Source organism: Sceloporus occidentalis, unplaced genomic scaffold (genome assembly GCF_023333645.1).
Source record: "Sceloporus occidentalis isolate IW3139 unplaced genomic scaffold, rSceOcc1.0.p SCAF_6, whole genome shotgun sequence".
NCBI classification, from domain to species: domain Eukaryota; kingdom Metazoa; phylum Chordata; class Lepidosauria; order Squamata; family Phrynosomatidae; genus Sceloporus; species Sceloporus occidentalis.
The window spans coordinates 13,750,696-13,775,574 of record NW_028316986.1 but is presented as its reverse complement, the minus strand read 5'-3'; the positions used below and the strand labels follow the sequence as shown (position 1 = coordinate 13,775,574).

The 24,879-nt window shown below is 38.1% G+C and overlaps 1 protein-coding gene across 7 annotated transcripts in view; it reads right to left on the bottom strand.

Annotated features, from left to right (window-relative positions):
- Positions 1–24,879, bottom strand: part of CCDC88A (coiled-coil and HOOK domain protein 88A) — a 131,003-nt gene that overhangs the window by 44,564 nt on the left and 61,560 nt on the right. For all 7 annotated transcript variants that reach the window (XM_089528887.1, XM_089528889.1, XM_089528890.1 and 4 more), the window contains exons 9-17: positions 21,130–21,211; positions 18,376–18,534; positions 16,695–16,841; positions 15,716–15,860; positions 14,646–14,830; positions 12,876–13,013; positions 7,868–8,938; positions 5,302–5,429; positions 613–754 (exon numbers count right to left, since the gene is read on the bottom strand). In XM_089528887.1, coding sequence (XP_089385013.1) covers positions 613–754; positions 5,302–5,429; positions 7,868–8,938; positions 12,876–13,013; positions 14,646–14,830; positions 15,716–15,860; positions 16,695–16,841; positions 18,376–18,534; positions 21,130–21,211 — 2,197 coding nt within the window. The remainder of the gene's footprint in view (positions 1–612; positions 755–5,301; positions 5,430–7,867; positions 8,939–12,875; positions 13,014–14,645; positions 14,831–15,715; positions 15,861–16,694; positions 16,842–18,375; positions 18,535–21,129; positions 21,212–24,879) is intronic.

Here is a 24,879-nt window from a genome sequence, read left to right as displayed (position 1 = left end):
ATCCGTCTCATATTTGATAGGAATCTGATAAAGACCGAATTCTGAAACATGCTATCTAGTTTATCCCTCAGAGGCATTTTCATGACAACAAATCACTGGTCCCATGGCTTTCACTATATGCTGAAAAGCCTCCCACCTCATGCAGTTTATTGCTATTTAGCTTGCTTAACTAGCTTGTTGGTCCCCTTCTTTCATATATCACATAGCAGCTAGCCAAAATTAGTGAATTCTAAAGGCAGCTTTTCAGAAAGTTGCTGAATATGAAACAGAATAGTATTTTACTGGTTGCAACAACAACAGAATACAATCGGCCAGGCAGAGCAACACGTTATTTCAGTAAAGAAACTGTCAGTGAGTTATTTTAAGCGAACTTTATATTTCTGAGAATATTTAAAATAGATAGACAGACAAACAAACAAGTCCAAACCTATTAAACTATTTTTCTCAATATATGTAAGGATGCTTCTTTATAGTGGATAGTTTTCATAGCTTTTACAAAATGTTATTCTGTAGAGCTTAAGGCATTTTACTTCTATTATGTACCAGCTGAAAAGAAAACAAGGTTTAGGATTTTATGTCCAAAGATAAAGATAACATCATTATTTTCCTTACTGTTTTAAGTTCCTGCCGCAGCTGCTGGTTTAGATTTGTCGATTCTTCTAATCGGGCTTCCAACGCAGCAATTTTTTCTTCTTTGATTTCAAGTGATTTCTTCAGTGTGGACTCTAACCTTGACTCCAACAGTTTGTATTTGCTATTTAGTGAAACAATAACAATACTTTCATTCTTAAGAACACACAAAAAAAATCGCCTCAAAATAATAATATACAAACTTTATCTTATTACTCTATATGTGAAAGTTGCAAGGTTACTGGATTTTCAAGCAATTTGTGCAAGGAGAGAAGCATATTCTGCTTTCCCTCCCTGACATTCGGTTCAATATTTTTGTCTGATTAAATTGATCTGGACAGAAATATTATTTCTGTGCAAAGATACTGTCTTCAACTGCTAGAGCCTTTTTGACTTTTTAATTACAGTCAGTCCTCCGTATCCATAGATTCTTTATCCACAGACTTAAAGCGTTCACAGATTGAAAATATTTAAAATATATGTCAATACCAAAAAGCAAGCTGGATTGCTTTTGCCATTTTGTATAAGAGACACCATTTTACTATGATACTGTATTTAATGGGACTTGAGCATCCACAGGGAGTCCTGGAACCAAACCCCAGCGAATACCAAAGGCCCACTGTAGTACATTTGCACTACTGTGATTGTTCATCTGATAATACAGTTAATGTTGTAATGTTAATCAATAGTTTAAAAATCCAAATCTGGATACTGTGCCATTCTAGAAATTGGTCATCACATTTTCTTGACTTCCAGGACTATGTATCATTTTCATATGCTTTATTTGAAGGTGTGTGTCAATTTGGGTGTTAAGAAATCCTGAACACTCAGTCCTGGGAGGACAAACACACATCTGGTTCTGTGATATTACAGACAGAACTGGAAGAGAATCCAGTCATAATAATGCATAAAAATCCCTGGATACGAAGAGATTGAATTGCTAATAAGAACCCCTCATGTTGGCTGCATTCCAATAAAAACAAACATAAAAAATGAGCTTGATTACAATCCTCTGTTATGAAAATCCTAGAGAACACAAGCCAGCAGTTACCATCTTGTCCTTGCTGAAAACGTAAAAGTAGCAAAGAGAAGGAATGAACTCTTTTGCAGGTGCATGAGTAATTTATGCAAACACACAATGTAAGACCACAGCACCCAACACAGCTGCAATTAAAAAATGGGCACTTTTCCCTTGTCTGGTACGTTAAACTGACCTGGTATTCTACACACACAAATGAGTTACATTTTATTTACTGAGGCATAGTGGATAATGGTTCTGTAGAATCTGTAATTTTCAAACTGGTCGCATCTGCATTGACATGGTGGGAATATCTGACTATGGAATTATATTGTACTGGTTTTAAAATGTTTTGGGTTTCTTTATTTATTTAATATTGAAAAGTTATTATGCATTGCCAAGGAAGTATGAAATAGAACTGGATCATGCTTATGGAAATGCTCTGCTCTGCTCTCCTGGATGCTGATTGATCAATCATAGAATCATAGAGTTGGAAGAGACCACAAGGGCCATCCAGTCCAACCCCTGCCATGCAGGAACTCACAATCCAAGCATCCCCGACAGATGGCCATCCAGCCTCTGTTTAAAGACCTCCAAAGAAGGAGACTCCACCACTCTCTAAGGAAGTGCGTTCTACTGTCAAACAGCCCTTACTGTCAGGAAGTTCCTCCTAATGTTAAGGTGGAATCTCTTTTCCTGTAGCTTGCATCCATTGTTCCGTGTTCTAGTTTCTGGAGCAGCAGAAAACAAGCTTACTTCATTCTCAATGTGACACCCCTTCAAATACTTAAACAGGGCTATCATATCACCTCTTAACCCTCTCTTTTCCAGGCTAAACATACCCAGTCTTTCCTCATAAGGCATGTGTCCCAGGCCCTTCACCACTTTGATGGCCTTCCTTTGGACACACTCCAATTTGTCAATATCCTTTTCAAATTGTGGTGCCCAGAACTGGAAACAGTATACTAGGTGGGGCCTGACCAAGGCAGAATAGAGTGGCACTATTATTTCCTTTGATCTAGACACTATACTTCTATTGGTGCAGCCTAGAATCACATTGCCCTTTTTTAGCTGCCACATTGCACAGTTGACTCATGTTCAACTTGTGGTCTACCAGGTCTCCATGTAGTCTTCTTAAGCCATGTGTCCCCCCATCCTATATCTATGCATTTCATTTTTTTTGCCCTAAGTGCAGTATCTTACATTTATCCCTGTTAAAGTTCATTTTGTTAGTTTTGGCCCAGCTTTCTAATATATTAGAATCATAGAATGATAGAATCATAGAGTTGGAAGAGGCCGCAAGGGCCATCCAGTCCAACCCCCTGCCAGGCAGGAAATCCAAATTAAAGCATCCTTGACAGATGGCCATCCTGCCTCTGTTTAAAGACCTCTATGGAAAGAGACTCCACCACTCTCCGAGAGAGTGTGTTCCACTGTCAAACAGCCCTTACTGTCAGGAAGTTCCTCCTAATATTGAGGTGGAATCTCTTTTCCTGTTGTTTGCATCCATTGTTCCGCATTCTAGACTCTGGAGCAGCAGAAAACAAGCTTGCTCCCTCCTCAATATGACATCCCTTCAAGTAGTTAAACAAGGCTATCCTAACCTTCTCTTCTCCAGGCTAAACATCCCCAGCTCCCTAAGTCATTCCTCATAGGACATGGTTTCCAGATCCTTCACCATTTTAGTCGCCCTCCTTTGGACACGCTTGTTTCTCAATGTCCTTTTTGAATTGTGGTGCCCAGAACTGAACACAGTATTCCAGGTGGGGCCTGACCAGAGCAGAACAGAGTGGCACTATTACCTCCCACTATACTTCTATTGATGCAGCCTAAAATCGCATTGGCCTTGCTAGCTGCCGCATCGCACTGTTGACTCATGTTCAACTTAAGGTCTACTTGGACTCCTAGATCCCTTTCACATGTAGTTTTGTTCAGCCAGGTGTCCCTCATTCTATATCTGTGCATGTCATTTTTCTGCCCTAAGTCCAGTACCTTACATTTCTCCCTGTTGAAGTTCATTTTGTTAGCTTTGGCCCAGCTTTCTAGTCTGTTCAGGTCATTTTGAATTTTGATCCTGTCCTCTGGAATATCAGATATTCCTCCTAATTTGGTGTAATCTGCAAATTTGATAAGTATGCCCCCAATTCTGTCATCCAAGTCATTGATAAAGATTTTGAATAGCACTGGGCCCAGGACAGACCTCTGTGCGACCCCACTGGTCACTTCTCTCCAGGATGAAAAGGAGCAATTGTTGAGCACCCTTTGGATTCGGTCAGTCAACCAATTACAAATCCATCTTGTTTGGAGTAACAAATCAAGAATTTGAGTTCAATTTTAGGCATTACACAAACAAAACTTTCCATTTCTAGGTTGCACAAAATGGGGATGTGGACACATGTATCAGTATGCTGCCTGTTCACAGTACACCAGGATAAGACAGTAATTCTTGTGTATCATTATGTGTTAACAAAGACACTGGCTAATTTTAGATATGAATATTCAGGTATGATAATAAGTACACACACTTCAGTGTATATGTTATGGGTACAAGACTGATTATATTTAGAAATGTACAGCATGCAAATCCAAGTCTCTTTTTTTCACATTCTAACATAATGCCACTTTAAAGTTCAATTTTTTTTTGCCTACATGAGACTGATTTTTTTAAAAAAAATGTGAACACATACACTTGTTTCTTCCTCATGCTACTCTTTGTGCAGGATCCTATTACCTTAAAAAAGCAAAAGCTTTCCTTATTTAAAATTTATCTAATCTCCCCTCTCTCAAACACTTCTCTCTAATCCAGTAGGTTTTCAAACTCACTGCAATGAATTTGTTCTTTCCACAACTAGTAATTTCACTCTGAAACAGCACTGATGTCTTCCCTTCCATGTCCCCCAAACAACTAGTATTCTCAAGTAGATGCCAACAGCTAATAATTATATAAAACCATGTAGAAATTCATAATGTAAAATATTGTAAAGCGGAAAGTACTGATACTGTCCTCAGGTTCACACTGCCCAAACATTATAAAGGTACGAATCCATAACATCTTGAAGCTTAAGTTACATCTTGAGACAAAAGGGTCTCAATCTATCACCATAATGTCAATTACTGCTAATAACACACTGCAGTGGCAGCCACTATTTTCAATCCAGCGGCACACTGACAGGAGGGCTGGTCAGAAGCTTAAAATTTTTCCTTTTCTTCACGCATATTTTGCCTAATTTTAAAAGGAACAGGATGATACACCCCACCACATAAAGGAAACAGATGTCTATATGCTATTGGCAGATGCATTATGTTCAAAGGAGCCAAAAGCATTTCGGATACTCATCATGCTTTGTTGTCTGGCTTACAATTTGAAAACAGTTGTTTTTCTGCTGTTACATTCTTACAGAAGAAAATGTTAAACAATTATACTTTCAATACAGACATATTTTCATAATGACTTTACAAACACTGCATTAGGATGTTCATTTTTTTATGAAGGTACAGGATTTCCTATGACAAAGTGAGAATCCTGGAAGAAACATATTATATGAGCTGTTCCGAGATACATTCAATTACATTTCTAGTGAAAAACAGCTGGTGAGGAACTACAATAAGGAACTACTTGAAACCTATTCCAAATAGGATATGTATATTCATACCTGTCATCAGTACTCTGCTCATCATGCAAGAGGCGCTCCTTATTTAAACCTATCTTTTCAAGTTCATGTGTAAGCTTTTCTAAATCATTATTCATCTGCTGCGTCTTCAGTTTTTCATTCACCAAATCCTTAAACAATGGAATAAAATGTGTTGCACGTGTGAAACTATTAAAATGCATTTCTAGAGACTACAACAGAAGGCACATAATATTTAAGGAGAACAAAATAGTTTTGAGAGAGATTTCCTTTGCTATAACAAATCCATATATTTATTTTGTCCCACAAGCCTCTTGTCAAATATATTTTGTATGTTTCTGAAAACAATATAGGGGAGAAAACTGCCAAATGAAATGGAAATATACAATAATGTGATCCCTCTCTTAAACCTACTTCAATTTCCTATCCCTCAATTACCCCCTCCCCCCCCCCGGGGCAGGGGCAAATATTTTATTTCCATCCTTGTCACTTTTTACTCTATTAACATTAAAGAATTATGCCCTAAAAACACATACAAATTACTTTTATATGTCCCCCCATGATTTTTGCTCGACATTTTATATCGATAAAATTGATATAATCGGTCAAGAGTGCCTGTTATCAGCTTCGGCTGATACGCCAGCTGCGCCCTTTCCTGGAACAGGGTGACCTCAAAACTGTAGTACATGCGCTGGTAATCTCAAGACTTGATTTTTGCAATGCGCTCTACATGGGGCTACCCTTGTGCCTAGTCTGGAAACTCCAGTTGGTACAGAATATGGCAGCCAGGTTGATCACAGGAATAGCAAGGAGTGACCATATAACACCAATATTGAAGTCACTCCACTGGCTGCCTATCAGTTTCTGGGCACAGTACAAGGTGTTGGTTATCACCTTTAAAGCCCTACATGGCTTGGGCCCAACCTATCTAAGGGATCGCCTGCTTCCATATAATCCGCCCCGTACACTCAGGTCCTCTGGGAGGAGGAATTTATTACAGCCCTTAAAGACCAGGTTGACGACGACCTCCCACAGGACATTCTCTGCAGCCGTTCCCAAATTATGGAATGGCCTACCAGATGAGATCCGTCAAATCACCAATCTAGAGAGCTTTAAAAAGGCCATTAAGATGGATCTCTTCCGGCAAGCCTTCCCGGAATAAAATGCTTGGCCACAAATAAGACTTCACATCCAGTGAACTCTGCCCATGATGACTTTTATTTAGCTTAGTTGGTTTTAATATGTAGTTTTTAATCTTACATTGTTTAATCTTGTTTTAAGGGGGGGGTATTATGTATATATGGATGTATTTTAACCTATTGTACGCCGCTTTGATTGCCTGGCAAAAAGCGGGATAGAAATAAAATTTTTATTATTTTTATTTATGATAAGGCTTTAGTATCCAGTGATGGCTATACTCACAAAATAATAAAGACTTCACAACTGTTATGAGGTTTGCTTCCACACTGTCTTTTCCTTCTGGAATTGTCATTTTTGGTCATTCACATTTTATGGAGAATATAGGCTATCACATTAGTGAACTGTATTCTACTGCAATGTATTCCAGTTCTTTTTAAACCATTTCCCCCCCTGAAATGCTTTTTGTGAAAATGCAGTGCACTGTACCCAACTTATAATTAAGGCCAAATCCAAAACACACGGCAGAAATAATCCAGTTTGAGACTGCTTTAACTGCCCTGGTTCAATGCTAGAGAATTCTGGGAACTGTACTTTTGTGAGACATTTAGCCTCCTCTGTCAGAGAGCTTTGGCGCCACAATACATTATAATTCCCAGGATTCTCTAGCACTGAGCCAGGGCAGTTAAAGCAGCCTCAAATTGGATTATTTCTGCAGTGTGCTTTGGACCTAAGTCTGGATTCAACCTAATTCCATCATCAATATTTTAGGTGCATATGTGCAATGCGCTACTAAGGTTCCAAGTACTACTGTGCCTTTAATTAAACAATTCCTTGGTACAGGGTCAACAACAACAACAACAATAATGAGAGAGCTTTTAATTAATATCCACTGGGGCCTGCTTATGAGTTGGGCAGATCAATTGCTGGAAAATCTATTAAGTGCAATTGTTTTCTTTCTACTTCCAAACAATGTTTCAACAAACCAAAGGGTACTAGTGTGGAAGTTAGCAAACTGGCACCAAATGCTACTTTTTCTGTTATGTGTATGTTCACAGAATGTGGGAGAGAAGCAGCAAAGCGTCTGCACTACACATTACACAGGAACCGCAAAAGATACTTATGATTTGAACATCTGCTATCTATGGAGCAGTCTTCCAATATCTATTATGTTCATAAACAATTAACACATGAAAACTATACAATAAAACTAAAACACACAATTAACATACAATTATGACATTAAACACAGCGGCTGACATCCTGTTAGTTATTCCCAACTAGACTAGGTCTGTCCAATCAGTTGTCGAGTCAACAAATAGGTATAGGTCACTGACTACGCAGGTCTACTCTGGCCAGGTCTGACAACAGGATACAGGTCAATAATTTTAATCTCTTTTTAATTACCATTATTGTATATCACACAGTAAGGCCATACAGTAGGGAACATTACCTCTCGCAATGTAACAAGTGTTTTCTTGTCAATAGTGGATCTTTTAACAAGCTCTTTATTCTCCTTTTCAATTTCTTTTAGTCGAATAGAAGCCTCTTTACATACACCAATTTCCTTAAGTAGTGATTTGTTCTCTTTTTCCAAGTGGCTGATTTTTACATTATTTTCTTCTAAGGTGCTATCTTTAATTTCTGCCTGTTGTCGGAGCCTCTTGTTCTCTTTTTCTAGTTGCTTCTTATCTTTTTCCAACTGAGAGGTCTCTTGCTCCAAAAGTTTATTCTCCTTCTCTAATTTTTCTAGACGTTTACTGGAGATTTTGAGTTCTTCCAGATTTTTTTGTAGGGCTTGGTTTTCTGTCTCTAGATCTTGCAGTTCACTTTCCAAATGCTGGATTTTTTTATTGCTGTTTTCTAAAGCTTTCTGCAGCCTTTGGTTTTCTGTATCTAGCCCTTGATAACTGACTTCTAAACGTTCAGTCTTTTTAAAAGAAGTTTTCATAAGCTCCAGGCTCTTTTGAAGTTGTCCTTTCTCACTCTCCAGTTCTTTATTTTCCAGTTCCAACTGAGCTATCTTGATATTTGTGCTCTTCAGAGATTCAACTGTCCTTCTGAGCTCTAAATTCTCTTCATCAAGCTGTGTATTCTCTTTTTCCAAGGACTCTAACTGAAAGCTCAGATTTTTCAAGCTATCCAAAGTCTTTTTCAGCTTTCTGTTTTCAGCATCTAAACTGGAATTCTCTTGTTCTAAAGCATCTATTTTTTCACATGTAATCCTTAAATTGGTAATCTTTTTCTGCAATACTTCATTTTCTTTTTCAAGATGTTGAACTTCTTTTTCTAGCTCATCTGCTCTTTCTCCCTTCTCTTTATGAAGCTCCAATTCTTTTTTCATTTGCTTCTTTTCAAATTCTATCTTATTTAATTTACTGCTTGTCTCTTTGATAGATTCATGGAGAATTTTATTTTCTTTTTCAATATCTTTTACTCTTGCTTCAGCACTGATTTGTGAACGTTGTCTGAGGGAAGCTACTGTTTGATTCAAATGTTCATTCTCCTGTTCCAGTATTTTAATCTAATTATATGAAGTGAAAAGAGAAATGAGTAATGAAAGTTTAAATCAGCATCGAGTTCAAAATATTTTCTACTGAGAAGATGCTGATTTACCCAAAAACTAAATAGAAAGTTACAAAGACAGTATGTCAGCTTGAATTGTATAACTGGGACTTCTATGTAGTGCCAAGTAAGTCACAAAGTATGTGTCTGTTCAGATGAAAGCTTCTTATTAAGTATGCACCTTCCCTGCCCTTCTTAGATGTTTATGAGAACCATGGACATGGCTTATCTGCTAGGAATTCTGACAATTTGAGTAACTGAAAAAAGAGAGCAAAATCTTATTCATATGAAAAGTACAGCAGGAAGTCAGCCATGATTACTGTGTTTTCTAAGTTAATATATTAAACTATAGATTTGTTTCCAATCATGCCCATCTACTGACAAGTGTTTTTGGTCCAGCAGAGATTTCAGAAAGTGAAGGGAGTATGTTATTTCCCAGAACAGAAGTTTTTGCTAGATCAAAGAGTTTTATATCAGTTGAAGGACAGAACTGGAAAAAAACCCTTATCAACATTTATTATTACAGTCCACAAATGAACAGTGTGCCTACCTATAACTGTGGCCCCATACAGACTGCCAAAATAAAGCTGCTTTGGGTCACTTTGGAGGTATGCTGGTTAAATGACACACACATCTTAAGAGGCCAGAAGTTGCGACAAAGCTGCCCTCCAGTCCTTAGGACTGGATCGTGGCTTTGGCGCGGCTTCCGAACTGTTAGAACGCATGCAACATTTAAACAGCATACCTCCAAAGTGACCCGAAGCAGTTTTATTTTGGCCTGTTTGTATGGGGCCTTAGGTTCTCAGAATAGTTATCTGTGAACTCACACTTATGGGTCTATTTTTGCACCTGTACAGAAACATTTTATGCTGACAAAGAGCTCACCTCCAAAGTCAAGGTGGATGGTGTTTACCATCTTACTGGGAGAGACTCTATGATTCTATGCTGAGATAAGATCCCCTTCCTTTTCCTATGCACACCATAGGCATTGAACAGTTAAGGAGATTTCCTAAATTTCTTTGTCTTAAGATATGTAAAGTGCCCACTGAACATATAGGATGTGATGGGCACTCAAGATCAGAAGATGGGGACTGCATCAAAGTGGAAGCACCACTGGCTAGTTAAGATGGGGAAAAGGAAAATACCTTTCGGAGAAAAGAGATGTCCATGGCCACCCTATCCTTATGAAAGGACAAGTAAGGTGGATTCATTCTGAGCACTGTCAATTCACTGGTCATAAGGGCTACAAGGTCTGCAGTCTGGAGGGCCCCTTCCCACTGAAGAACCTAAAGATGGAACATTCTTTTATAGCATCAATGTTGGAGAGCAGGTGTTGATGGAACACCATCAATTCAATGGCACCATGAGCTTAGCAAAGACCAACAACAGGCTCCACATAGGCAGTGATCCGCAATTAGGTGGATGAAGTAACCCTTTAAGAAAACATTTACTTTCCGGTGTGCCGCAAGAGGAGGCACCTGAGGCTTGGATTGAGTGGAGATGGCTGCAGGGAAGAGTACGAGATCTTTAGCTCAGTGATATAAGAAAATAAAAGTATGTTTATGTGACAAGTGTCCAATGCAACATTCTCACTCTGCAGGAAGGACAGAAAGGATGCCGACTTGGCTAAATAGGATGCTTCATCAAATCTTTGCGATTCTAAATACAGGAAGATGTAGACTCTTTTGATCCTTAGCCAAGTTGCTACCAAAGCCAGGTATTTTGTAAAAACTCTTGGGGACTGTTGCAAACCTGGAAGCAAGGATATAAAACTGGCAATGCTCCAGCCCAACACAAAACTGGATGAAGTTTCTGTTGTAAAGGTGGATACTAATATGAAAGTAAGTGTCCCACAGGTCTATTGAAGTGAACATCTCTCCTTTTCAGAGGAGGTAAAGGATATTCGATAGGATATCCTGAACTGTTTCCAGAGAATGAATGAACTTCCTTGAAATCCAATTACCAAGCACAAGCTTCCATCCCATTTGGGGATTGTGCATTATCTCAAATAGATCCTGAGATTACAAGGATGGATGGATTCACTCTATCACACCCTTCTGTAGGAGCATTGTAATCTCCTAGTCAAGAGGGTCTGAAGGCTGCATGTGCAGGTGAAGGTTCCCACTGAGAGTAGTTTACAGAACTCTATGGAATGCCCTTATCAAATTATTTGGAGGACTTATGCATTAGTAGTGACAGTATGCCATCTGTTGAAGAAGTTATGAAGTGGGAAGTGGTGTTGGTAGCTTGCTTGGCAAAGGGGAAAGTCAGAAACAATATTTGGAATTGTGAGGCAGTTTCTTGGAGGAAGAGTGATGCTTTGAATGACCATAAAAACGTCAAGAAGAGGAGGATCTTTGAGGATGTTCTGCAATGCTGACAAGGTGGAGAATGTAAGACCCCTTTAGGCAGGAATGACTTAATTCAGACTCCATATTTTGAAGAACTGGTGCCTTAGCCATTCTGGAGACCTGCACTGCAAAGATCATACAAAGAGATTTTGGTCTCCCACCAGTGGGTCAAGGGAGGACAGTGATGAAAGTTAACAGAAAGAAAATCAACCTAATTGAGATGGGGTGTTGGAGAAGAGTGCTGATAATACAATGCAGAGCCAAGAAGCTAAGTCTAAACTCTCCCTGAGGCTTGGGTTGGATGACAAAATTGAGACTGTCGTACTCTGGCCATATCATGAGAAGGCAAGAGCCATTAGAAAAGATATTAGGAAAGGTTGAGGGATGTAGAAAGAGGAAAACCACACACCATTTGGTTATACTCAACTAGAGAGGCCACGGCCTGAGCCTCAAAGACCTGAGCAGCGGTTGAGGACAGGGAATCTTGGAAATGTCTCATCCACAAGGCCGTCATGCATCAAGATCAACTTAAGGGCAGTTAACAATAACAAACAACATGGGTAGGTCTACTGAGTGGAAGAACCCAAAGTAACTGAATCTGGGGGGGGGGGGGTTTCAGAGGCTGATCTTTGTCTTTCTTCTTCTTTTCATAGGCTCCACCAAAGTCAGACTTAGAGATTTATCTGGTGTAAGTGGAACATCTCTAGATTTCTGAGCCCTGAAAGAGCGCTTTGGAGCCTCCTTTAATGTGAGAAGAGAACTGACAGTACAGATTTGTCCTCTGAGAAGGTTTGAAGGAAGGGTTTGAAGGAAGACCCAAGGGGTCTGACTCACCAAGTACCATGGCTACTGCTCCATGCCCAAAGGCAGACAAGAACAGATAGCCAGTGAAGCCATATGAAGTTGTTTATTCTGAGCTGCAAGGGCTACAGTCTGGAGGGCCCACTGAAGAACCTAAAGGCAAGAAGTTCTTTTACACTTCCCTTGCTACTTAAAGGTCTGATAAAACAGACACAAGTCAACCACATGGTCCTTGCCTAGGCAAAGGAAACAATATGTGTGACAATCTGAAAACAAGATCTTTACTCCATAGCCTAGATAGTGAAAAATGAACTAATAAATGGTGAAATGTCAAAACATTTCCTCATGATTGTACTATGATAGCAGATGAAAGGGAATGAAATTTCAGCAGGAATACATGGCTTATACGTATGCAAGTATAGCTGTGGGGTGAGCGTTACTGCCAAAACGCACCTCTAGAAGATTCCTAAAATCTCCGCACAGGAACAGAATGATCCCATATGTGTGACCCCCATATTCTGACCACAAAGAAGAAATAAACGAACAGAAACACTGATATTGTTTATATGTTAAAATGTCAGTTTTAACCATTTCAATCAATGTTGAAAATTGCTGCCTTCGATACCTCTAACTACAGCTCCCACTTTCTCTCACAACAGAATACGCTGAATGAAAGTGACTGTAGCACAACAAGGAGAGGACCTAAAGTTCTTACCCCGATCTAAACAAAAAGCTTTGTATTACCTGTCTTTCTGAGTTTTCTCTCAGGGTCTCAATTGTCTTTTCTAGCTGTGCTTTCTCTTTCATCAGATCTTTACTAAGATTCTGACTGTTCTGAAGGCTTTGTTTCTCTTCAATAAGTTCATTCTCAAGTCCTTCCAGCTAAAGAGAATAACAAAATGAAAAATTAATTAACTCTCATATTTGAGTGAACCTGAACCCTTGATGGTAGCAGTTTTACTATTTGTTGCTTTTACTAAACTCATCTTAGAAATGAAAGTTCTTACAACTGAGAAACTACAACACAGGTCAAGTATTAAGAGTTTTAAAAGTTTCAATTCCTCCTTTCCCCCTACAAATTTACAGGGGTACTGATGAAACTATTATGTTGTATAAAAAGGATATTTCAGTCTTTAACACATTTTTAAAATGCACTGTTGAACATTTCACAGATTAACTTCATCCTTCATAATAGAATTAATACAATGAAGTAAAACTATTATAGATGAAAGAAATGTAAGACGGTTAGCCACAAAAAGTTTTTCTACTCCCTCACTCCTACTTCAGCATAGTCACGAGGAGTGTGGCAACTTAAAATAATTCCTTTTTTTATTATATCTCACCCCTGAACTGCAGCTAGCCTTCATTCATAAAATAAGCAAGCTTCATGATCCCTTATCTGAATGTGTCTTGTTAGACTAAAACACAGCAAAATCAGAGGGGCTAGTCTTGGAGTACTGTTCGCCCTCCACATTCGCGTGGGTTAGGGAAACAAGACCCCTGCAAATGTGGAAAAACCATGAATAACTCCCCCCCACACCTATGGAAGCCAGTAATTATAAAATTAAAACTGATTAATTAAAATGAGCATGCTGCAATAAACACAGATTTACAACAGAATTCATGTGGATATTCTTAAAGTTACAGAAAGATGAATTGTCTCAGAATGAAGGAAAACTTACTATTTATTATACATTTAAGCTTTTCTCCAATTATAAATTGAGGTGTTGCACAACTATTTTGTCAGTTAGGTGATTTTTTTTAATTTCCTGTCCAGGTTTAATTTTGTTTCCTCCCTGGGGCAGACAAATGGCTTGGCGCAGTGGTTAAATGCCTGTACTGCAGTCACTCAGTCAAAACCATAAGGTTGCAAGTTCAAGATCAGCAAAAGGGCTCAAACTTGACTCAGGCTTGCACCCTTCCGAGGTCACTAAAATGAGTACCCAGCTTGTGGCGGGCAATTAGCTTACAGTTGTAAACCGCTTAGACACGGCTAGTTCAGAATGAAGCGGTATATAAATGAAGCTGTTTTTTTGTTTCTGAAAAGGGTAGATGGCCTGAATTGCTCAAATTCATTCACACACAGACATCTGAAATGGGTGCCCTCCAAATTTGCTAGACCACAACTACCACCACTCATACACATATATCATGCTTGTTGCTGATGGTGGGAGGTGCAGTTCAACATATCTGGAATGAACTGGTTTGGGGAAGACTGTTATAAAACGTAAAGCCAGTTACAGTATATTTGATTTCTCTAAAAATGTTTGAATTCCTCTGGCTAAAAATCGGACCTCCTACCAGCAACAGCCCATATACAGAGTAATAAACACAAATTATTACACTAGGATTTAACTGCTGAAATCTTGTTGGTTAGTCCCAATGATTAGGCCCACTGAAACAAATGCAGAATTGTGAGACATCACAAAAGTAAATCTCATTGATTCAATGGGTTTACTCTATCTGGGACTAACCAATAGGCTATTTCTTAGTGTAAGTATATATAGTTGGTACCTTTTTACTTAGTCTTTGGTTTTCCTTTTCCATTTTCAGTATTTTTGAATTACTGCCTTCTGCAGAACCCACCACACTCTGAAGTTCTTCCACAGTTTTTAGCAAACTTTGGTTTTCCATTTCTAGTTTCAGTAACCTACTTGATGTCAGCTCATTCACTTCATGACCAAGTGACTTTCGTGGCACTGTTAAAGAAAAAAGAGAAGTGAACATTTCTCATCTATTATCTGTAGGAGTTTATCTGATAGTAATGTCAGCTTTATAAATAATTTCCATGGACTACCCTGTTCCCTACTTCAACATGCACCCACTATGGTGAGGTTGGTATCATGCAGTACTCCTAATCTGGGTGGAGTGCAAGTCCTACCATCCCTCACTATTAGCTATGCTGCCTATGGTGCTAGGATCATAAAGGACCCCATATTTCTCAACTTTCATGTGTTTTAACCCCTAGCTAATTTTATACCAGTTTTATTTTTTAAGTATTTTGATATTTTCCTCTTTATTGTTGATATGGTCAGTTGACCAATCAATAAAACTTGTTATTGTTGTTTTTACTTCTTACAAAAAGAAAGAACTCTGATGTCATTAAATCTGACAATGGTTCCTCAATTCCTGCATGCAATGCAATCACATATGACCAAACATGAGTCTGGTACAACCAGATTTCTATGTGAACTTCACAACTAAAAAATATGCTAATGTGAATAGTAGCTGGAAAGCAGCAGCTACACTCACGAATGAATTCAACAAGGTACTAAACTGTGCCTTTGGTATCTGCTAGGATTTTTTTCCCCAGGACCTCCAGTGGATACCAAAATTCATGGATATTCAAGTATCATTAAATACAATAGTCAAATGATGTCCCTTATATAAAATGGCTTTTTTGGAATTTTTAAAAAATACTTGAATCCATGGATGCAGAATCCACTCATACAGAGGGCTGACTGTATTTCTTTTAACTAGTTATGTTTTTTCATCCCCTCTGTTTACAAACAAGATATAGAATATCTGGAACGTTTAACTGCCCATTTCCTATTGTAAAATGCAAACTAGTAAAGTTTATCTACCTTCAGAAAGTTCAGATGATCTGTTTATCTGTTCAAGTTCCCAGCCCAGATGCAGTGATTCATCCATACTCTGCTTCTGAGCCATTTCTAGAGTCATATTTTCCTCCATAAGTTCCTCAATTTTCTTCCGATCCATATCACGTTCCTTAAACATAGTTTACATGAAACTCTTATTTAAAACTTCCTCTCAATGTATAGAAATATAATCCAGTAAGCAACACTTTGCAAAATCTTACTAGGTGAATCTTCTATTTAGAGGAACTGAAATTGTTAGCAGTGTAAAAATGAATTATTTAAACTTACACACACACACACATATATATACCGTATATATATATATATATAGAGAGAGAGAGATTGAGAGAGAGACTGATTATGATATTTAAAGAATGTTGGCATTATGTTAACCTTTAAAATAATAGTTAATATTTGTCTAGATGGACAATGGTCTGACTCGATATAGGGATTTTCCTAGGTTTGTATTTGTTTTTGAGAGGAAACAAAAATTTCAGAAGAAAATATAAAAAAGAAAAAGAAAAAAATGTGCTCATTTTTACATCAGTTTCCTCCATCTGGAAATACACGTGACATTACATTAAGCTATATATAGAAATTTTAATATTCCTGTTTTATTTCGCCTATTTCTTCCAGAAAAAATATGGACTGTTTTGAATTGAAGTGCTGGCAATTCAAGGACTGCCAGTAAAAAATTATTTGTAATGACAATTGTTTTCTATTCTGAACATTGGTCTTACTCAGAGGCTCACATTCAATGCTTCACTGATCTGACCATCAAACATAAACAGATGAAAATCATGATTTTTCAAATTGTAAATCATTTAGATTCTAATTTTTCTATTTTTTAAAAAAATATCCATCACAGTGAATAACAAGGACAGTTATCCAACTGAATCAGCAGAGTCAAAATTAATTCTGTTTTTAAAATCTTCACATTTGAGGTCTCATCCTGTATGCTCACCGTCTCCATATCATGTAGTTTAGCCTTTAATTGTATATTTTCTTTTTCCAATTCGTGCAATTTATCAGAACGGGCTCGGGTGCCTTCAAGCTGATCTTCCAACATTGTCTTTGTTTCGAGCAATACCTGATTATCTTCTTTAAGCTCCTTTAAACATAAGCGATATACATGAAGCAGAAAATGAAACATAAAATACATGAAAAATATATAAAACTCATACTTTACACAGAAGTACAAAATACTGATTGTACAGCGGACCCTTGCTTTACGCGGGGGATCCGTTCCGGATCCTCCCACGTAAGGCGAATTCCACCTATGTTCAAGCCCCATTCATTTCAACGGGGCTTGTGTGCGCCCCATTCATTTGAATGGGATGAGCCACCCCTTGCGCCCCACATGCTCCGCGTGTCTTGAGCTCGTGTGCTCAAAGCCGCGTATAGCCCGCTCACGTATAATGTGGACGCGCTGTATATTATTTGAAGCTTATTAACAGAGCTGTATAACAAAAGCATGTCTGATGATGTGAAATTTTAGCTGCATCTTTCTGAATTATAAGATAAAAACAACACTCAAAAATTACTTGGAACCCATAAGTGCAGATTCTAAATATGAAACACCAAACTCTCCAGTAATTAAAAAACACACAAAAAAACCAGAAACAAATGAAAGTCAGCTCTGGAGGAAAAGGATAAGGCCTGGTAATAAATTCTGAATAAAGGAAAAAAATTGCACCTGGCTACAGTGTTGGGTTTTATGGTAAATTGCCAGTGTTGGTTCAATGTGTTATTTTTAGACAAATTTCAGACTCTTTCAAGTGGGGCTTTCTGCATATTTTTGACAATAAGATAATCACTTGTACAGGAGCATCTCTTGCAAATTTTAGATTATTAAAAGTTAGAAATTCAAAAGTTATGTAACAAGTATTTCTGAAAGAGCAACATGAAAATATGTCCAGCGTGAACCATTTTAATACAGTTAGCGCTCCGTTTTCGTGGGGATCCGTTCCACCCCCCCCCCCATGAAAATGAAGGCTCGTGCTTATTCAAGCCTCATAGGCTTGAATGGGGTGCGCCCCGTGTGTGCAGCCTGGGCACACGTGCCATTGGAAATAGTGGAGGTTGCCCCTCCGCGGATATTTGAGGGCGCGGATCCCAGATCCACAAGTTAGGAGGGGTGACTGTATAAAATATTTTTATTGAAGTTTGAAACAACTTCATCAAAAAGAAAAGAAACAAAAATTATTTCAAAGACTACAGAAAGAAAAAGAAAAACAGAAATCCCTCAAACCAAGCACAGCCAATAAGCCCTCTGAACCACTGTGGGAGATAAAGTTTTAATTTCCTGAAGCATATTTTCCTGATTGTACACCCACCCACCTGCACAATGAAGACAGCAAACAGGCAACAGCCACCTAGCAGAGACAACTTATTTTATCAGCATCAGATCTTTCAGCTTTACATTTAAATATATAATTTCAGCTAAAGAAAAGTACCATTAGGCATTTGAGGTGGAAAAAAATCATACTATACTAAAGGTGTCCCTTCTTGTGTATATTATTTTAGATGTAAGAAATAATAGAACTCAGCACAACTACACAATTTTGACTCACCAAGAGCAAACACTGACCCATCTCAAAAAAATTGACATTTCATTTACAAAAACTATAAAAAGTTCAAATCACCTCGACTCTAGCCTTGTAGAATTCAATATCATGTAGCCTCTCTTTATAGCGGCTGACTTCACTTTCAAGCTTGTCCACACGAATTGCCTTCTCTCTAAGGGCATCAAGTTCATCTCTGTATACCCTGGCTGAACGGGCATCCGAAAGCAAATTCATATTCTATCAAACAAACCAAAATTATATTTTTAATATTTATCAAGAAAACAGATCTTACAAAATGCAAAACTGACACTATACATTATCACCAAGCAATATCAAGCAAAACCAGAAAGAATGAGAGAATTTAAGGAAATAAATACATAGTTACTTAGAATATCAAAGATACTAAGAACCAAACCAAGATACGCCTGGAAAAGAAAGCATTTGCAACTACTCCTTCAGGTTTGGTGGTCACAACAATTTAATCTGAAACACCTGTATCATACAATATGTATTGTGCTGCACTAAGCAGTGCAGCCAATTATGAAGATGGCTAGGAAATGTAAGGGCCAAGCAGACGGCCTGGAAAAGTTGGCTTCCAGGTGGCTTGGAGGCATGGCGTTTTGATGCTGCACGTCCCCAGAATGGCTTGGTACCACCCTAGGGCTGTGCTGGGGCCGCCTAAGGCAGCCCTTTACCGGTCCAAATAGGAGTGGATCTTTTCCACTCCTATTTGGGCCAGTGGCAGGGCAGATTGAGGCCGTGGCGTGTGCTCCAGAGTGAGCAGCTTCAGGGTGGCCCCAATCCACCCTTTGTGGGCAGTATGTTTCACCCCATAGTCAAGCAAGATTTGGAGGGCCACGTACTTCTCATCTCTTTTGTAAGACATCTTGCCAACAACAACATTACTGGCAAACTATGGATTAAATCTAAAATTAGTCCCAACTTGCACAGATCCATAGAAACAGTACTTTTTTATAAAGAGTTTCCTACATCTCATTCATTTAAATGGTCTACTCTAGATAGAACTAATCTTGGATTTAGTTCTGTATCGTAACCATCTTTTCTGTAAAACCTGCAATGAGTTCAGCATATAAGAAGACATTTCTGATGTCTTTGTTTCAAATACTGTTTAGAAACAGAGAGTTGGAAGAGACCACAAGGGCCATACAGTCCAACCCCCCTGCCAATCACAATCAAAGCACCCCCAAGAGATGTCCATCCAGCCTCTGTTTAAAGACCTCCAAGGAAGGAGACTCCACTACACTCCGAGGGAGTGTGTTCCACTGTTGGACAGCCCTTACTGTCAGAAAGTTCCTCCTAATGTTGAGGTGGAATCTCTTTTCCTGTAGCTTGCATCCATTGTTCTGGGTCCTAGTCTCTGGAGAAGCAGAAAACAAGCTGGCTCCCTCCTCAACATGACACCCCTTCAAATATTTAAACAGGGCTATCATATCATTGTCTCTGTATTACAATGATTAAGTTATCAATAACAGAAAAGATAATTCAAATAATTATCTCAGAGTAAGCATCTTATCTTTTACACTTAAACATGCTTAAAAAGCCAAAAGCCTCCAAAGTTTTCCATCAAAGGAATTATTTGCTCAGTAAGGATGCCAAATAGGTGGTCTTCACTGCTGAGCTGCAAATGATTAGGAATTCCCAGGCTATCATTAGAGTTTTCAAATGGGATAATAGATTGTTATGACACTACATGTGCTAGCTGCTTTAGCTAGCACCAAGATGTTTGTGAGTATTAATAATCTGCTGAAAAGTAAAGGTTATAATGTAGCCATCACTGCCAATTCTTTTATAAACTATAGTCCATGCATCTTATAAAGTAAGCTACAGTCTGTAAAGTTTATGCTTTCTTCAAATTTTTAGGGTGTCACAATCAACAAAGTAAAAAAAGCTACCCTTCTGGAATTTGCAAACATGCTATGCTTGTGATAACCTTTATCAGGTCTGAAAATGATAGCGAAATGAACTCTTCTTCTTAGTTATCAGAGAATGAAAGCATTGCTGATAAATGAAACAATCTTATGTAACCTGTGAAGTTAGATTGTTTTACTAGGGACAAAAGTCTCATTTAATTTTTTATTTTATTTTTCCCTTGCACAGTTCAAATCTTTTGCTCGACTAAAGAATACTGTATCACAATCAGTGGTTCTCAAATGGCAGGGAGGGACCCTCAGTGAGTTGCTGAGGCTCTGATCCCTCCTCATCTTCACAAACTTTTTTTAATGTGTAAAATTTACACATGCATTAAATATTGGATTTACTTAAATAAAACTGTTCTAATTTGAACAATCTTATTTCCTTATAAGATGTTAAAATATGAATATAAATGATTGTGCAAATGAAATAGGTTTTTCTTTCATATACTATACTGTGTAGAGGGCATGCAAAATCTGCATGTAGATGTAAAGAGGAATCCCAAGGGTAAAAAGTTTGAGTACCACTGCTCTAGGTCATACTCTGCTTTCTAATACAGAAGAAAAGAATAAGCAGAACGTAAAAAGTTATCTGAATGGAATGAGTACAGACCCAGATCAATGGATTCTTTTGTGGGTTTTCTAGACACACTAGCTGTCAAAGAATATTAAAAAATCAATAGAAGTTATATCAAATGACTGTAAAGTTGACAGGTATAGTTTCATTCAAGTTCAAAAGATGCCTCAGAAAGACACGTGAAAGTAACAAGTATATGGGGTCACTCCAATAATTTTGTGGTTCAATACTAGGATCCTTCACCCAATATTTAATTGTAAACCTCTTAATCCAACTCTTTGATATGAGTATAATAGACTGAAAATTTATCTTGCATATCCAAACCTCTTGTTGTAGTCTCTTGACTTCAGCTTCAATCTGTTCCAGTTCTTGCTTACAATCCAGCAACTGCTCAGTCTTTTCCTCACTTAAAGATAATAAAAGAAAATTTATTTAAAATAGTATTTACATTCCAAAACAGAAGGAGAACTAAAATGAAATAATACTCTCCTAAAAGCCTTATTAAGAGGAATAACTTTACAGGCCAACAAGCAACAACAGTTTAAAAAATAAAAATAAAACCTGCTTCTGGAAGAGAGAATGTGAGGAGGGAAAAGCATTCCTCTTCCCATTTCTTTGCTGTAAGATATAAGATGTAGACCTTCAACCTTAAGAAATAATCCCTCAAGGATGAATAAGGGGATATTTAAATACTGTATCATAAAAAATACATTAGAATCAAAGAATCATAGAGCTGGAAGAGGCCCCATACATCACTGAATCCAACCCCCCCCCAGTCAATGCAAGAACTCCAGAACACCATAAATTGTCCACCCTCTCTTTGAAAATATCTGGAATAGAAGATCTCACCATCTCTCTAGGTAATTGGTTGCATTGTTTTTATCATAAAGAAGTTCCTTCTAATGTTATATCAAAATCTACTCTGCTGCAACTTCAAACCAGTCTGGTGCTACCCTCTGAAGCAGCAGAGAACAAACCTGTACCCTTCTCTCTGTATCTACTAATGCCTGTATACACAAACTGAAGTTACATCATAACTGTGATGAAGAACTCATACTGCTGAAGTTTAGAAAATCACATAATCTAAACTGGAAGTGACACTGCAAGAGTGAAATTATAAATTCAGGTGTAAAGTTCACAGCAGCTAGTGTGTGCTTTCAAGTTGACTCTGACTTATGGTGACCCCATAAGGCAAAAAATATGGTCAGAGAGGGTTTGTCATTCCCTTCCTCAGAGGCTGAATGTGACTCATCTGAGATCAACCCAGTAGGTTTCCATGGCTGAGTGGGGATTTGTTTCCATCATCTTTTTATTTCTTCCTGATCATGTAGTGCGTGTCATTTGTTGCTCATGTATTATCCCCACTCGTGGTTTAAATTTCTCTTTAATTTCTCAGATATTATGGAAGAGGTCTCTTGTTCTACTTTTACGCTTTAAAGTGAGAGCCAAAATACAATCTGAAGAACATTCCTGTAGAAGTTAAAGACCATGTGAAGAATAAATTTGCACCACTAAGCTTAAGTGAGAATTCTGAACCAAATGAGAGACACTGTCAGAGAATAATGCAAAAACACACTATCTGCAGCCAAAAATAAATAAAACTTAATTAAATGATGGATCAAACTTTTGAAACAGTTAAGGCAAAGAAGAACCAAACAGTAAAATAAACAGAGTCAGAATCCTGAATGCAACTGTTCAGCAACTTCTCCATAGGGACAAAGAGAACCATTTTAATACTAAGGATAAAGAAGAAGAAACCTCTTCCACATGATTGGAGAAATCAAGGGGAAATCCAAACCAACAGTGGGGATACTATATAACCTACAGGGGAATACACTACACAATCAAGAAGAAATAAAAATACAGTGCAAACAATACACTGGAAAACTATGTAAGAGAAATAAAACCATGATAGATTGTTTCACGGAAGGCTCTTCTGTCAATGAAACTACAATTTTAGAAGTGAAGAGGAAGCTATGCATAAAGCACATGGGAGAAACATTAATCAGGAACAGAAGGCATAATAGTTGAGATGTTTCAAGTTAAGAGAAACAAAGTGAACTCAAATTATGACTAAAATCTGCCATCAAATATGGAAAACAAAACACTGGCCCAGGGATTGCAGTAACCACAGGACCATTCCCTTAATTTCCCATGCGAATAAGATGATGCTCAAAATTTTACAATAGAGACATTTACCATACATGGAGGGAGAAATGCCAGATGTCTAAATTAAGTTCTTAAAAGGAAGGGGCATTAGAGATCATACTGCAAACATACATTGGATAATGAGTGCACCAAAGAATTTCAAAAGAAAATCCGAGGAAGTGATGAGAAGTAAAAACATTATCAAAGTCAAGCTGAGAATTTTGAGAAAAACCATTCCGTGAGCAAGCCAAAGGAACAGTCAACCAAACCAAGAAATCCATTAACTGTGGAGAGTAAACAAATATAGCTCTGTAGAATTGAAGGAAGCTGACAGGAAGGATGCTATAAGGTGTCAATAGGGTGGGTGGAGTTACCACCAAAAAGCTTATATAACAGTTCTAGAAGGTTCTGAATGGTACACTGTGTGGGCAAAAGTAACATATTTGTGTAAGCCACAGAGACCACAAAGAAGAATGTTTGTTTATTCTGATATAAAACATCTACTAAGGACAAGTCACCACTGTCAGGACAGATTATGGAAAAACAGAATAGATTCCCAATGGCAAGGTAGTCTGTCAAAGCTGCATTTTATTGCTCTCTTTTTATAAAGTATGCAGAAAATATCATTAAAAAACTGGGTTAAATGCAGAAGAAGGTGTCAAAACTGGGAGAAGGAAATCACATAGCAAGGACTTGGAATGTCTACTGAACAAAGTCAGAGAACAAAGTGGAAAAGCACGGTTAAATTGAAAATGAAGAAAACAAAACTAATGACTACAGATAATTTATAGAAGTTTGAAGTGGATGATGAAGACATTGAAATAATTAAAAATATATTGTATGCTTTGGCTCAGTTATAATAGAGAATATGGTAAAGAAATCTTAAAAAGACTAAGGGCTAGTGCAGACCAGCACAATATGCCGGCTTCCCAGTGGCATGGGTGTGTGGTGTACGCATGACTTGACACCGCCCTAAAGATGACATTATGCTGCTCCACTGCCCACATGGGGTCAGCTTTTTGGCAATCTGGCAGCACAGCACTTAGACACCGCATACCGCAGGAGCTTCAAAAAGTCGCTGCAGCGGAAAAGGCGTCGTTTTTTGGGCGCAAAAAGGAGCAGCATTTGCCGCTTCTTTTTGCACTGGAAAAAAGCTGGATCGGGGCAGCAGCATGTGGTTGCTGCAGCCCCAATCCAGTGATCAAAGGGGCGGCATCTCTTTCAGCTCTAAGAACCATATACAGTGGACCCTTGTTATACGCCTGGGTTTGGTTCCAAGATCCCCCGTTGGATAACTAAATCCGTGTATGCTCAAGTCCCATTAAATATAATGACATAGTAAAATGGAGCCCCTTATAAAAAATGGAAAATCAAGGTTTGATATTCGAAATTTATACTTTTTTTGAACATTTTCAAACCGTGGATGCTTGAACCCGTGTATAAAAAATCCGTATATAAGAAGGGCCGACTGTATAATTGTCAAGTGCAAACACACACACACACACACACTGAATACCAAAATCTGGATAGTCCATGCCATGTTTCTGATTTGTATGTACAGCTGTGAAAGAAAGCTGATAGGAGAATCAACCCATTTGAACTATGGTGCTGGAGGGCAGTTCTGCAAATACCAAAAAACTCAAAAATAATCTATCCGAGAGCAAATGAAGCCTGAACTCTTCCTAGATGACAAAATGACTAAACTGAAGATATCATACTTTGGACATATCGTAAGCTGACATTACTAATTAATAAAGATGAATGCAGTAGGAAAAGAAAAGGATCTTATTAAAGGAGGATAATCTCAATCAAGGAAACCATGGCCTTCATTTTACAAGACTTTAGCAGGGCTGTTAGTAATAGGGTGTTTTGGAGGTCTCTCATTCATAGGGTTGCCATAAATTGAAGCCAACTTGATGATAATTA